At 43.2% G+C, this 15,476-nt stretch overlaps 1 protein-coding gene across 1 annotated transcript in view; it reads left to right on the forward strand.

Moving 5' to 3' along the window:
* EIF4E (eukaryotic translation initiation factor 4E) overlaps nt 1-15,476 on the forward strand; it is a 37,774-nt gene that overhangs the window by 272 nt on the left and 22,026 nt on the right. The window contains exon 2 of the mRNA XM_019526349.1: nt 14,447-14,553. Within this exon, the coding sequence (XP_019381894.1) occupies nt 14,447-14,553 (107 nt within the window). The remainder of the gene's footprint in view (nt 1-14,446; nt 14,554-15,476) is intronic.

A 15,476-nucleotide genomic window follows, 5' to 3' on the forward strand; every position in this document is an offset into this window, starting at 1 on the left:
GGAAGGGGCCGGGGGCGCCCGCCCCCTCCCCCTCCCCCTCGGCTGCTCCAGTCTGCGCTGCATTGGCGCGCTGGGCCGGGGGGGCCGCGTGGGCCCCGTGTGCGCTGGCGCCGCGCCTCACATGGTGGAGGTGAGGGTTGGAGAGCGCCAGGCGGGATCCGGCCTCTTAGCTCGAGCACACGGGCCGCGCTGACCTTGTCCTGCGGGAGCTAAGTCGGGCAGTGCTGCCCCATGGTCTGGAAAGGTTTAACCGCCTACCCCTTTTTTATCCTTTGAGCTTTTCTTTTCTGTCCCAAGATCCCAGTTTAAATATCCTCTCAGCCCTCCCTGCCAGGAGCCACTGGTGCCGTCTGTGCGCCATGCGGTGGCATCTTAGTTATACGCACTGCTGCAGCTGGGGGATTGGGCTGGGTGGGGGAGCCTGGGAGAGGTGTGTTGAGTCAGTGTTTCGCTGGCTGGGTATGCACGCCTGCTGCTGGGCATGGGCTGCTTTTTACAAGTCAAATAAAATCAATCTTTTAAAACGGTTGTCATCAGTTTGTCATCTTATTTAACGAAAAGTAAAGGGCAGCGACTTTGTGGATGAAAAGCATTTTAAGACTTTGCTGAAAAGATCTTGTTTTGTATTCCTGAGAAATAATTGGGGGGGAGGTCCACCTGTATGCCTGTGTCCCTTTTTCCAGGCAACAGATTCCTCTAAGAACAAAAAAATTGTTAAAATGGAAGATAAAAGATGACAGTTAAAATTTAGTGCCTACAAACAGCTTGTGCCTACCAGCTCTCAAAAACAAGTCATTCACTTACTGGCAAAACCTAGTCACTGTCTTCAGTGTTTAATTTGGGAGTCACTATCCCTCTAAAGTCATGTTCGTTCAGTTCTTTGCGGTGGCCATCAACATCACTACTTATAATGATGTCTGGACAGCCACTGGATACTGAACTAAGATCAAGCATATTTAATTTAAAGAACTAAATAACTGTCCACCGCTATCAGTTACCTTTTCTATCCAAGTTAAAGGATCTACCTCTCTAATTGCCCTTTTTTCATTCCTGACACACGTGCTTTTTTCCCCCAACTTCCTAGGCCCATCTGACATCTCAGCTCTGTGTGTGTTTATAAAGTGTCCAGACCAGACAGTGTTGCCATAATAGACACAATTGAAATGTATTTCACTGTGGTTCAGATTAAAGTGGGAAGGGTCTTTTGAGCAGGTGAAGGGGGAATGTCTGCCATTGAAACTTTTAGAATTTGAATCTGGGTACACAGAATCCTTCCTTTTCCTGCAGTTCTGATGTTTTCTCCTGTGTTGTAACAGAAGCATTTTATGAAGCTGCCATGTGTCACCTCACTTCTCTGGAGCTGAGGAAAGAGGACTTCTGTAAGGAGGATATGGATGGTTGGGGGGGGACAAGAGAAGGGTGCATGGCCCTGCAGGGAGATAAGGCCTCCAGAAGAGAGGTGAACTTAGATGCTAAAGCAGTGTTGGTTTCTTTTTCTTGAAAATACTTTTAAAGGCAGTTCTCCAGTCTTGGAAAACCTATGAGGCACAATGCAAAATCATATTTCACAGACTCTCAAACGTTTTTAATGTGGGTTTTTGTTGTCCATTAAGCCACCTAATCATGTGTCTGTAGAAAGATGATTCAAAGGGCCTGGCTCCACACGTGCACCATGGCTGAACTGCACAGTATTTCCAAATACTGTTATCTTGCATTTTTAAAATGTAGTAGTGTTTTGCAGCTTAGAATGAACCTTTGTCTGATAAGAAAAGGACTATTACATACCATTAGAAAAGTTCACACGTTTTGGTTATTTCTTAGAGTTCAACAATAGCTTTCAGAAAATAATTGTAAGAGCAAAAAAGGCCGCTGTCCTAATGCAATAAATATTTTAGGTGAATACCATGAACATTTTATATAAATCAGCTCAGACCTTCCATCTCCCAAATTGTAAATAGGTTTCATTCTGCTCATTATTCTTTAACTTTGTGTTTGGTGTATGTGCCAGTTGCTTTGGTATAGTGAACTAATTGCACTTTCTGAACTGAACTCTTGGCTGAAACTGCTGATGTCTGTTTAGCTCTTTCTAGTTTTGAATAGGTACGTGTAAAATTAGATACCAAGTATATATAGCATCAAGGCCTGTGATACTTTCATGACTGAAATGACCCTTCTTGTAATAAGTTAATTCAAAAGGTCAGCAGTTGAGTTGAGGTATAACATTCAAGGTGTTAGGTATTCTGCCAAAATAGCTGCTAAAATTCTAGGTACATCTACAGCCTCTTTATTTTTCCAGGAACAAAAAAGATAGTGAAAAATTATATATAGATATAGATCTTTCTCTCTCTATCTATATCTATATCTATATATCTAGATAGATATAGATATCTATATCTTAGCTGCCACTGCAAGGCTGAAATTTGCCTTCACCTCTTTTGCTGTGACCTGAGTCATTTCTGATGCAACTGTGATCAGAAATCTAATGCTAGGATATTGTTTTAGTAGTCTGTCTTAAGTTTGCATTTAAAAAAAAAACACCTCCCATTATCTTCTGACTAAAGCCACAAACGTGTGTTTATTTCTATTGGTGGGAATTTCCCTGCTGCTTGACTCCTCCCAGGACCAGGGGCAAGCGAGCAGCAGCTATTCCTTGTCACTTCCCCAGACTGGGGTGACCCTAATCTTGGAAGGTGTATTGATATGCCTGTCAACTCCTCTGGGTCCTGGGAGGTATCAGGTATCCATTCTTCCTGAAGATGATGTCTAGAGCAACTTCTCCCTGGTTGGAAATGGGTTATTTTTCTCCTATAACAGCCATTTTTGTTCCAGGAGCAACTGTGTGAATGCTTGTATGCTTGTGGTTTAAACTGGGAGAGCTGCAATGCTCTCAGTAGAAACATAATGCCTGTCCATGGCTTAAACCTTTTCAGAAAGTTACCTATATCATGCTTCATTTTTATGTAACAGGAAAGTCTTGGGGCAGCCTAAGGTAATTTTGAGTTTCAGTTTAGGACTTGCAGAAATCATCCCCCTCCAAATTCTTCCAAAAGATGTTTGTAAAAAAATAAATCTGAAACTAGTTTGGTACAAGCTTTGAAAACTAATCAGTGCAGAGTAATACTTGGGACCAGCATCTATAGCAGGGGTCGCCAACCTGCGGCTCAGGAGCCACATGTGGCTCTTCAGAAGTTAATATGCGTCTCCTTGAATCTTTGCACAAGCACATGGTGAGCAGCTTCCATTTGGTTACAGCTTCCATTTGGAATTTGGTCACCATGTACTCGTGAAAAGATTCAAGGAGATGCATATTAAATCCTGAAGAGCCACATGTGGCTCTGGAGCTGCAGGTTGGCCACCCCTGATCTATAGAATACATAATTCCAAGGTGTTCACAAACTGTTGCCATCTTAAAGTTGATGGTATGTATAAAGTGGAATGTACCAAAGGTACAGTAAGGCAGATGATGTAGAATTTTTTAAAATATGCAGTATTTTTAATGGTCTTTCCTAGTCATATAATTCAATCTTTGAATGATGGTACCTGATTTCTCACAAATATATGCAGGAGTAATGTCACTTCTGGTGGTAGAGAAATCTAATTTGTAGGGATGCGCCAGTAGAGAATTTTTGGGTTGATATGATAGCCAATTTTTAACGAGCCATATCAGCCCATACTGATCCGATTGCCAATATGGAACCCGGCAGAGCAGAAAGCAGCACTGGGCTGGTAAGTCTGTTGTGGGGGAAGGGGGGGATGTACAGATCAAGGCCTCCACGGTGAGGGAGGGAGTGGGGCTGGTGCAGGGGCAGTCCTGGCGGCTAGTCTGGGTGGTGCGGGGATGGGGGCCGGCTGCCATCACTGTGCGCACCATGGGGGGGTGGTATGCACGTGCCCCAGATCTGTGCACCAGGCAAGGGTGGGCTGCTGCTGCAGGCTGGAGCTAGGGCTGCACCAAGCTCCCCCTGGCTGGGTGGGCTGGGCCAATCTGCGCTCAGGTTGAGTGGCTGCAGCACTGGTGTGTTTTGCTATGGTGAATATTGGTATGGCTGCAAGTCCTCCCCTCTGTACCCCTCTTCCCAGCGCTGCTGCTCTTTGCCCCGAGTGCAGCCCCAACTCAGCCCCCCTGCCATGCAGAGCCTAGCACCAGCCCCAGCCAGCCCTTGTGCAGATCTGGGGGCACATGCCCCCCATTCCTCCCCCAGGTGTACGCATAGTGGTGGGATCGGCCCCCCAGATAATCTTCTTGCAGCTCTGTCCCATGTCCTGCCCCGACTGGGCAGCACCTGCCCCAGCCCCACTCCCTCCCTTACTGCTGGAACCTCGATCTTTCCCCCTCACCTGCTTCCCATCCCTCCCCCCACAACAGACTTACCAGCCAGACTCAGCTGCTCTCTAGGCTTGTGTGAGTAGGTAGCTATTCGATCCAGGTTTGGATCCGGCCGCTTCGGATGCCAGCAATCCAATCTGGAGGGCTGCTTTGATCCGGCCAAAGCGGTCTGTGTGTTAAGGCGCAGCAGGGTGAAAGCTGCAGGGATGGTAGCCCCTGCAGTGGCCACAAAGCCTGTCAGCTGTTAAGGAGATAGATGCAGGGCTTCTGGGTTCTGGGGCCCTGCAACCCTAGCTGCTGACAGGCAAAACTTGTAACATGGGTGTTTGTACAACTGTGTTTGTCTTGGGGCAGTTGATTGCCTGTATTGATTATTTCCTCTCCTTAGTTTGTGGTTTTGTAGGTGTTAATTGTTGCTCGTTAACATTAACACCTACAAAGCATGCATTTTGCTTTCAAGAATTTGGGGTTCAGTTCCCCCAAAACCCATGCACCCATATTCTTGAAATTTGGCATGCTTCATGCACTCAACAGAGGCTACCACCCCTGCAAGTTTCATCCAAATAAGACAAAAAGCAACCAAGTTATAAATATTTCATTGATTTTTTTTTCCCCCCTTATGTCCTATGGCCGGATCTGCAAGGCAGCTCTGAAGCTTTTCCGAAGCTGTTTGGAAGCTCTGAACCATTTTGGAAAGCCTAACAAAGCTGGCACTTCCATCTGGATATGCTGCTTTGGACGCCAAAGCATCCGAAGCTTCTCCGGATCCGAAGTACAGTCCAAAGCCTCACACAGCCCTACTGCTCTCCTCGCTGCTGGGCTGCACTCCTGGCCCCCTACTTGCTGCACTGTGGCTGCATGCATGCACAGGGCACTTATCAGCGAAATTATCAGCCACATCAGCCTAAAAATGCTGATTACTGATAGTGTCATATAAGGAAAATTGAAAGGAAATATATTGTCAATCCAATATGGAACTGATATATTGGTGCATCTCTATTAATTTGTAAACATTCCCTCTTGTGCACAAATCTTGGAGTTTAAATTGAATGCCATAATATTTCTGATAAAAGACCTTCAGTGCATGTTCAGTTTCACAGAATAAAACTCTCAGAATTCTTGCCTGGCTTTAAATATTCCAGCCTTGTAGTAATTTGCAGGTATTTTTAGCTCACTTTTGCATATATGAGAACTTCATGCATAGGAGGAAACTTGATTGAATTGGTTGGTAAAGACTATCCTATGCTCTTAATATACCACTGTGTCCCTTGGAATCTTAAAACTTTCCAATTCATAATGTTGACTCAAATGCTTACTTGATCTTAAAAACCCTCCAAGGATGGAGCTTCTGGATTCAAAGGGATGTAAATCGTATATTAAGACCAGGCTAGACAAAGCCGTGGCTGGGATTATATAGTTGGGGGTGGTCCTGCTTTGAGCAGGGGGGTTGACTAAATGACCTCTTTGGGTCCCTTCCAATCCTAATTTTCTATGATTTAATGAATCCAGCAACTTGACATTTCCAGTAGAAGTGCACCGATACATTGGTCCAACATCGGATTGGCACCGATATAAAGAAAATGGATCACATTGGAAATAGGCCTGATTTTGCCGATTAATTTGGCTAGTAAATGCCTGTGCGTGTGCTCAGCTGCAGTGTACCACATTGGCAGCAAGGAGGGCAGCTGGACAATACTTGCCCCAGCCCCACTCCTCCCTCACCGTGGGGGCCTTGATCTGTGCCCCTTCCTTCCCCTTCCACCCCACCAGAATTGCCAGCTGCACACAGCTCTGCAAGCTGCCAGGCTGGTATCAGAAATCGGTTTGGTATCAGCTGGTATGCCTCCTTAAAAATTGGCTATCTGTACCAACCCCAAAAATCTCTATTGGTGCACCCCAAATTTCCAATTTCAAGAACTTTGTTGTTTTAAAGTTGTAATTGTTTTTAGAATCTTAGTCATCAGTCAGTGCGAGACAGAGAAGACAAAGATGGCAGTTTTGAGGATTAGTAATGTTAAATTTAATTATTAGTGTTAATTTTAAAGAACTGTTTTGATTTTTAGATCCATTTGAAAACGTATAAGAGAAACGTAGGCATGGACATGAAGCCCTCTAATTCCAGTCTTCCAACCATGGGACTACCAGCAAGTATTGTGTTGGTCATCTGTTTGTTAGTAGTGAATGGAACCTATTGCCATGTTGTTATCTTATCCCCAGATGTAGGTTCCATACCTTAATATTAATGACACGTGCAAACCTGCACTGTACTGATCTCATGCTAGCTGGAAGTTTCATAGTGCAGGCGTAGCCACTTTGTAACTAGTTACACACTCAGGTATTAACTTTTAAAAATGTTTTTAAATGCATTGTAATTTTTATTCTATGTCTTTTAGCAATAAGAATATTTCAACTTGAGTGTTGGAAAAACTGCTTGCTTTCATCTTTTTTTTTTTTTTTTTTTAAATGAAAGCTGGTTCAAATATTCCTGGCTTGGAAACCAAAGGTAGTTATTTAAAACTGAGAGAGAAATGTTAATTTTTGTTTGGATCTTTGGTTTTTGTTGCAGGAACAGAGAAACAACTTTTCTTTCAGTGTTTGTGCTGCTTTCCCTTTAACGTGTTTGGTGAAACCTCAGCTGTACTAAAGTTAATGTCCTTTGTTCACACTGAAGTAGCTAGTTGCTTTCCAAAGATCTGTCTCTGAAGACAAGTAATGCATATATGGTTAGAATAGATCAGGCTTGTCCAACATGCGGCCTGCCAAACCATTTTCTGTGGCCCACGGTGCTGCAACGGGAACCCCTTGTCCCTCCCCCAGCCCCTCAGCAGCTTCCTAATGGCTGCTGAAGAGCTGAGAAAGGGACAAGGTTCCTACGTGCACCACGTCACGTCAGCTTGACGTTGCTGACACGGTGCGGCTCCTCCCCTCCCCCCTCATTTCACTGTCCCTTCCTCGCCCCACCCCTCCCTTCCTCATTTGCATGCCAGCTCCTCCCTTGTCCCACATTGCAGGGTTTCCGTTCCTAGCCCCACCGCTCCCTCCCTCATTTGCATGCTGGGCCCGCCCTGCGGCGTTCCCTGCTGGCCACGTGGGCTGGAGCAGGTCACAGTGCAGGGGGCACGGATGCTGGCGCGGAGGGAGGCTGCGGCTGGGCCCGTGGGAGATGCTGCTGCTGCTGTGGCTGTAGGGGTGGGAAGCTGGCGCTGCTCCCGCATGCCCCTGCTCCCGCAGACATCGCACTGGGGGTGGTGAGTTGCGGGCCCTGTGGAGGGAGGGACCCCTGCCGCTCGGGCTGCCCCGGGGAGAGGGAGCAGGGGGGTGTCCCTGCACATCCTGCATCCCCCTGTAGAGTCCCCACATGTCCCCCTGGCTGCTGAGCCCAGGTGCACAGGTGTGGGAGCATCCTCAAGGCCGCCCAGGTGGCAGGGAGGACACGGCGGGGTCAGGCAGCACCCCTTGACCCCTGTGCCCCCAGGCTGCAGCTGGACTGGACAGGCCGCGTGAGCGCCCGTTCCTGCTGGCCCACTGGGTGATAAAAAGTTCATGATCCGGCGCCACATTCAAAAAGGGTGGATACCCCTGGAATAGATATTCTATATACATAATTTCAATTTCAATGTTAGCATATATCACTGAAGAATTTCTAGCTTATCCAAAGAACTTGGACTGTTTAAAGGATGTTGGCAAGTGTTATCCTTAATTTAAGCTTTAATATTCAAATGAATAGGTATAGAAAGTTCCTGAATGCCATTGCATAACTTGATCAGAACTAGCGATTATAATAACAGCCACTTTATTCTATAGGATTCTATTATTCTTTATTCTAAAGAATTCTATATTTTAAAATTTCACTCATTTCAGTCTTAACGAGTTCTAATAGTAGTATACATGCAGTGTTTTAAAGAAGTAGGAATGCCTCTCCTTTGGCAAGCTTCATTGTTTTGAGGGAGAATAAGCGCCAAATTATTAAAGTGAAAATTTAGATATGTTGTATCCTTTCTAGTCACTTCACATCTATACTTGGTTAGATCATAACTGTTACCAGGACTTGAATGCATGGTTGATTCTGTAACCTCAGCTAGTAACTTTTGCTGTGCAAGCAGATTTAAGTGAATTCTTTACATTGTCCAAAATAGATTTTTAAGCTAGCACTTCGAATTGTGCGTGGGAAGATATCTAGTACTTTTGCCATAAACTTGCTACAATGATTGTTTTGCCTCTTATAGAGAAACTATTCTATATGTATTTTGTTGCTTGTCCCCTTGTTTTATATTGCATTATAAAAATCTTCTCCTGACATTCACACTCCAGTATACTTCTCATTACACTGGAAACTACACAACTGTAGTTCTCTGGCCTGAGGAATACATGATCCACCTCGTTTAGTTGGTTTGTAAGCCATATTATTTCTTGGCCACTTGTCGGCTCAGATCAAGCATAGTCCCCGGTGAAGAAGGTGGCACCCAGCAAAAAACCCTGTGTAGACTTAATCAGCTAGAATACACCAGAAGAGAAAATTCACCAAATGTAAAAAGTTCCTAAGACCAATAATTTATATCCAAACATGCATAATAAGAGTGATAAGTATGTTCTATGAGGATAGACTTTACAGTGCCTGCCATTAAATATTAAAGGACTTTCCTAAATTCATACTGCAGAGCTCTAAATGTCCTCTCTGCAGAATTTAAAACAGTCTAATCAAAATCACTTCTGAACAGGACAGGAGGCTAACCTGAGTAAGCAGCTTGTATTGTCTCTATGTTGTTTGTTCTCCACCTACCAGAATGTTGAGCTTTTGTTTCATTTATCTATTTGTTGTCATAAAGGTATCGTGGTGAAAATAATAAATGCAGATGTAAGTCCCAAGGTCCAGTAGCTGGTTGCTGTTCGTACGTATGTACATGTGTATATATATACACACACACATACACACACGCTTTCAAAAAGCAATGAATATGTAATTTTTTCTGCAAAAATACCAACTTTGAACATTAGTACAGAAAGATGTATCTAAATTCTGTATCAACCAGTATGCACGAGGAATCTAGTTTGGCCCTACAGAGCCTCCCACTTTAGCAGGTAACAAGGCTGAGATTTGCTACTCTCCTTTACCTTTACATGTACAGAAAAAGGTAAGTTAGTGAAAATAAAATTTAAAAGATGCTTACCTCCATCCCAAACTTAATTTTAGATTAAGAAATATATTTATTCATGAATAACAGTAAAATAATTTGAAAACAATCTTCAGTAGTGATACTTGCTCAAATACAGTTTTTAGGACTTTAGCTCTTGATCACGTACAGTTTGATTTAACAGTTCAATCTAATGCATATAAATCAGAGTACTTAAAAATTTGTATTAAAACAGTTATAATTAACTATAAAATACTAATATTTTGAGCATGTTGCCCACCAGAAATGGATTTTGAATTCCAAAAGAACTGATTTAGTATACTTCACATTTTATTAATAATGGGAGATGCTGTATGGTTTAAACATTTGGGCTGATGGTCTGAGGAGCATAAGGAATGTGAAAAATTAAAAGAAACTCAAACAAGTAGGATTAATGAACAAAGCCTTAGATTCTTACCCTGGAATAACTCTTTTCCTGTTTTGGTCCATTTAATAGTAGTTGTGTTGGGCTTAAACTGCTGTAATTCGGTTAAATTTCTAGGTATGTGAAGCCATTCTCAGAAGTGCTTGGAAGCAGACATCTTTCCTTCAGGTTTGGTGGAATGCACTTTTTCAAAATTTATGCTGTGTGCAGCAACACAGAATGTGTCTTGCTGCTTACCAAATCTCATTAACTGATTTGTTTAGGTTTTGAGGCAGTTGTGTAGGCAAGTGTCACATGGGTCTGCAGTTGGCTGTTGCTGGGCCTTTGAAGTTGGTCATCAGGCAGCAATTGTTGGGGAGTTGTGGCTTCAGGTAGCCGTAAAGGATCACAACCTAAAACTTTTTTTTTTTTTTTTTGAAAATACTAATGTAACTTTAGTTACCAAAAAGTTACTGTCAGATGGCAAAACCTGATGTGATAGGTTGTCAGGTGGAGCTTTTTCCATTCAATCTTGGTCCATAGAAATGGTTACCAGAAATAGTGTAGGCAGATAAGTTTGTGACTAATTTTCCTTAAAGGGCTGCATAATTTCTGCTTCCCTGCTAACTTTTTTGTGTTGCCATTCACCTTTCCAGCCAACATTGCACTGATACATAGAGAAAAGTAGCTGGCTGTGGGTAGCTTACTGGGAAAAGGCTTTTCAGAATTTTCTATTGGTGTGACATGCAATAAATTCTCTCAGTTATGGAGGTCATCATTTGGGTCAAAGTTCTATTTCTATGTAATAATAAATATTGGAGGAGGAAATGTTTTTTTCCAAACCTGGAACCTGCTTTCCACTTCTAAATAATAGACAAGGTTTTGCTGGGGACAAATAAGTCTGTTTCTCTTTGTATTTAATTATAAGAGAAATAATTACAAGCAACCCCTTTAAAGTGTCAGTGCCTGAATATTCTTTACTTACTGTTGTTGTTACAGGTATATTATCTGACATGATTATTATTCCCCTAAAATGTGAAAGTGTGTAGTTCACTTGGTACATTTAGCAACTTACTTGTCACTTCAAAGTTTCCACTATATAATGTTTTCTCTTTCTATGCATCTTTTACACAGCTCCAAGGCGGAAAAATATTCTTAAAATAAATGCAACTATTACACTACACACTAAGGAAAGAGTTAAACGGGAAGGGCTAATGAGGGAAAGGGGTTCTAACAGCAGGTGTAAAAGTGAACTGACTTCTCACCCTTGAATTTTGACAAGATTACATTGAATGTCTATATGAGAAATGGTGGTCTGCTTAGTCCCTCTCAGTGCCAGCTCTTCTAAAATCGTGGTGAGCTACCACATTGAAGACATTTAGACTTTCCTCTTCACACCCACATTTGAGCTGTGCTTTTCCTTCCCATTTCCAGTGATTCCTGTTCCTTCATCAGTCTTAAATGGCAACAAACGGGGACCCCAAACAGTTCACCCAGAGCCCTTCTGTCACCATTCTCTGTCAGCTTGTCCGATATGATTAATGTGACCTCACTCTCCATGAGGTGTAGCCAGACAACATTGCCCTGTGCCTCATCTGTGTATATGTTTTTGGAGAATCCCAGGACTCGTGACAAGAACACAGTTTCAGTTATGACTGAGGGGCTAATTAGCACATGGATCCTGTGGGGGTAGGGGAAATCTGGATTATTACACGCGCACATTGAGCAGTGCTGAGCTGTAGGGTCACCATGGCTTAAAATGTTGTTGCCTCTGGGGCCCAGCCCAAACAACTAAATGGTAAATCATGAGTAGGGAAATATGGTTTGGCTTTTGCCTCCCAGCTGGTCAACAACAAGCAGCAAGGCTGCTGGGGCCCCTTGGCTAATCAGCAGCTTGAGGCAAAAACCAAGTCATATTTAAAAACATGGTTTTTGCCTCCCTGCCGTTCAAAAGTGAGCAGTGGGGCCCCCCACCAATCAACAGTGGGGGGGGTGCGGGGGAAACTGCAGAATTAAAGGAGCTGCTGTGCACTTGCACCACGATTTTTGTAGGTCTGTAATTGAGCCTTTAGTCTGTGTTATATATTAGTTTGTACCATGTATAGGTAGGTACAGGAGTGCTGCTTAAAAGTGTGTTCATAGAGTACCTGTGCTAAAACTAAGTCTGTGACTACACAGGCATGTTTATTTCATGGGTAGCATTTTCAAATGTGTCCCTCACTTCAGTGTGCTTGTGGAGAGCAGGGTCTGACAGTAGGGAAGGGGGGAAAGGGTCTACGGAGAGAAGTGAGGGACAGGGGATAAGGGGGTCCCTCCCCCAGATTTATTTTCCCCGCTGTAGCAGTGGAAGGGGGACAAATTCAAGACATCTCAATAAATAGATTCTATACCTGGAACATTTTAACAAATACATTTTCTATATATAGAATCTAATTATTGGGGGTGGGGGTTTATCTTATATTTAGGTTCATCTTGTATTCGAGTAAATACAATACTAGTAAAATAGTAAATAGTAAAGGCAGGAATGTAAAATATCTGTGTTTGAATCAACAGTGAAGTCTTAAATATTGGCACCTTCAATACTGGAATCTAATTTCAGTCATGTCACTCTTGCATAATACCCTGTTGTAGTGGTTCTCAACTTTTTTAGACCCCTCTAAAAATGTCAGCCCTTAGCTTTCACTTTGTTTTTTGACTACTGAAAAATAATTGAGCAATTTTTTTACAAAGAGCTCAAATGCCACAACAGGTCAGAATGTTTTTTACACTGTTTCTTCACGGTGTTTTTGGACTTCTTTTTATCTGATTTTCTTGCCAGTGGTATAGATGTTCACACCCTGCATCACCCTTAAAAGGATCTGACAGCACCCCACGGTGTTGTAGTGCCCTAGTTAAGAATCACTGCCCTATCAAAAAACATTTTGCATAGGGTAGGATTAGAATATTTATGTTCAAAACTGAAGTGCTACTTGTACTATTGAAGTAACATTGTTTTTGATTCTTAGGACTAATTACATATAAAGTTTACAAAATAACACAAAATGGTGTGTTAGTGTCAGGGTCTGTAGAGTTTAATAGTGTAATAGAAACACGGGGATGATTGCATTGGTTGTATTCAGATGCCTGTTGACAAAACTTGCTTGGCACTGGCAAGACTTGCACATGATTGTTCATGTTGCTGTTTCAAATCTACTTTATCGTTCAGATGCTGCTGAACTATAAGGAACTCTTGAAGATTTGTGAGCAGAGCATTTCTTTTAATTAGGTGACTTTCCGTAGCTGAACTTGATCACTTCAACACTGCTCTTATTCCACTAAAACCACAAAATCTAAATTCTTAGCTTTTAATCCTAATTTTGTACTATTGAGTTTAGGACTGTATAGAACATGTTGGCATATTGTAGGTAGGATTTGCAGTGTATGTAGAATGCTACTAAAGTGCTGTCTGTTGTGCAGAATCAGCTGTATATAGCTTTGTTTGTGTTAAATGTAGGGAATGAACTGTGTCCTTCATTCCTTGTCTCTGTAGTGTTCTAGCAAGGATTGTAAATGAAGGGGAATGGCAGTAACTGTGGGAAACAGTTGGTCTGACAATAAAGCTTTGTGCTTCCTGAAGGTCTGACAGAATGACATTACAATTTCAAATGCCACACCATAGTTCTGGAATTCAGCTGCAAGCTTTAGCAGCAACACAACCTGAATTTCCCTCTGATGCGGGCTACTTTTCATATCCCATTTAAAAGGCACTGTGTGGTTTTTTGTTTTTGTTCATATTCTCCTAATACCAGTGCAGAATGATGTTTTGAATCAAGGAACCTGTTTCAGTAGCAGTTGGAAATATTGTGTTCTAAGCTGTTGTGACAGTACATTTTAAAATCTGAGCATTACTTTTAGTTAAGAATATACTACCATTTAGCGCACACTGCTTTGCTTAATTTTATGTTTGGAATACAAGCGTTTTAAATGACACTTCGTGAAATATAGTATTGTAAAGTTTAGTCTTGAGCCAGTGGTAGTCCTAAAGCTCTCTGATGTTTAAGGCCAAAAACTAATTTTATACGTTATAAAGCTGAGGGTATCTACTTTCCAATAATAATCAATACTGGACTTAAAATCATGTCATCCTCTTACCTGCTTTTCCTTGTAGTTTTGGCATGGCTGAGAGCTTAAGAATCACTAATTACTTAAATCTGGGCTGTGTATTAATTATTTTAAATCTACGGTGTAAAAAGCACATTCCTTGAACTCTGGCATGTAAAACATACTAATAGTAGGTATTAGTCCATTCTAGCTTGTGAAAAACTACAGTAGAATAAAAGTGGGTTTGGAAAAAAAAAAAACCCCAGTGAGCAAAATTACACGAATATTATGATCTCCTAAGATCAAGAATATGTTGATGAGTAGCCAGTTGCAGGTATTTCAAGTTATGTGTTTGGGTGCTATGATCCTGGACTGCTAATCAGAAAAGGGTGAGAGGGCACCTAAACCTCTTATTCTTTGGGTGGTGGAAGTGAAGGGGTAATGCCTGCAAAACGAAATTGAAAGACAGAAGTAATAATTCGGAATTTTTTTTTATTAATGCAGGAAACCACTCCCAACCCTCAAACTTCAGAAGAAGAAAAAACTGAGACAGCACCTACTCAGGAGGTTGCCAGTCCTGAACAGTATATTAAGCATCCACTACAAAACAGGTGAGCACTGTTCTGCCACTAGACTTTGTGATTCTCCAGGTAAGTATTTCATCATAATTCTCATAATTTTGTTCTAATACCATGTATTTCACAAAGAGAAGTGTTGCATTTAGAGGTGCACTGATGCATCGGTCCGATATTGAATTGGCAGTGATATAAAGAAGATTGACTATATTAGAAATCAGCATTTTTTGCCTAATGTGGCCAATTGTTTGGCCGATAAATGCCTTGAACATGTATGTAGCCACGTGCAGGATGTAGGCAGCAAGGAGCACAGCCTGGCAGCTTGGAGAATTGCAACCAGTGGGTAAGTCTGTTGTGGGAGGAGGGAAGGGGCATGGCGGCGGGGGGCAGATCATGGGAGGAAGTAAGATTGGTGCAGGCTCTGCCTAGATGGGGTGGGGCACAGGACAGAGTCACAGCTCATCCAGGGGGAAGCATCTCCTGCCGCTGAGCACACCCCGTGTGGGCATGGAAGGAGTGTGACCCCTGGCTCTGTGCACAGGGCGAGGACAAACTGCCGCTGCAGGCTGGAGCCAGGTCTGCACTGGGCTCATCCTGGTGGTGGCTGGGCTGGGCTGCGCTCGGGGGGAGTGGAGGGGCGGGGGGGCTACAGCAAATTTTGGAGTGACTGCAGCTCTTCCCATACGCTCCCTCCTAGTGCCACCACAGCCACCCGCCCCAAGCGCAGCCTGGCCCAGCCCTTGCTGGGAAGGGTCCTGCAAAGACCTGGCCCAAGCCCACAGTGGCAACCTGGACACACCCTGCACAGATCCAGAGGGCACACGCCCCCCATGCCCTCCGGGGGTGTGTGCAGCAGCAGGAGCTGCCGCCCCCCTACACCCCACATCCCCTAGACAAGCCACAGCTCCATCCTGTGCCCCACCCTGTTCCAGCTGAGCAGGGCCTGTCCCAGCCCCACT

The sequence above is a fragment of the Gavialis gangeticus genome, unplaced genomic scaffold, assembly GCF_001723915.1.
Source record: "Gavialis gangeticus isolate Ggan-Ray unplaced genomic scaffold, GavGan_comp1, whole genome shotgun sequence".
NCBI lineage: Eukaryota > Metazoa > Chordata > Crocodylia > Gavialidae > Gavialis > Gavialis gangeticus.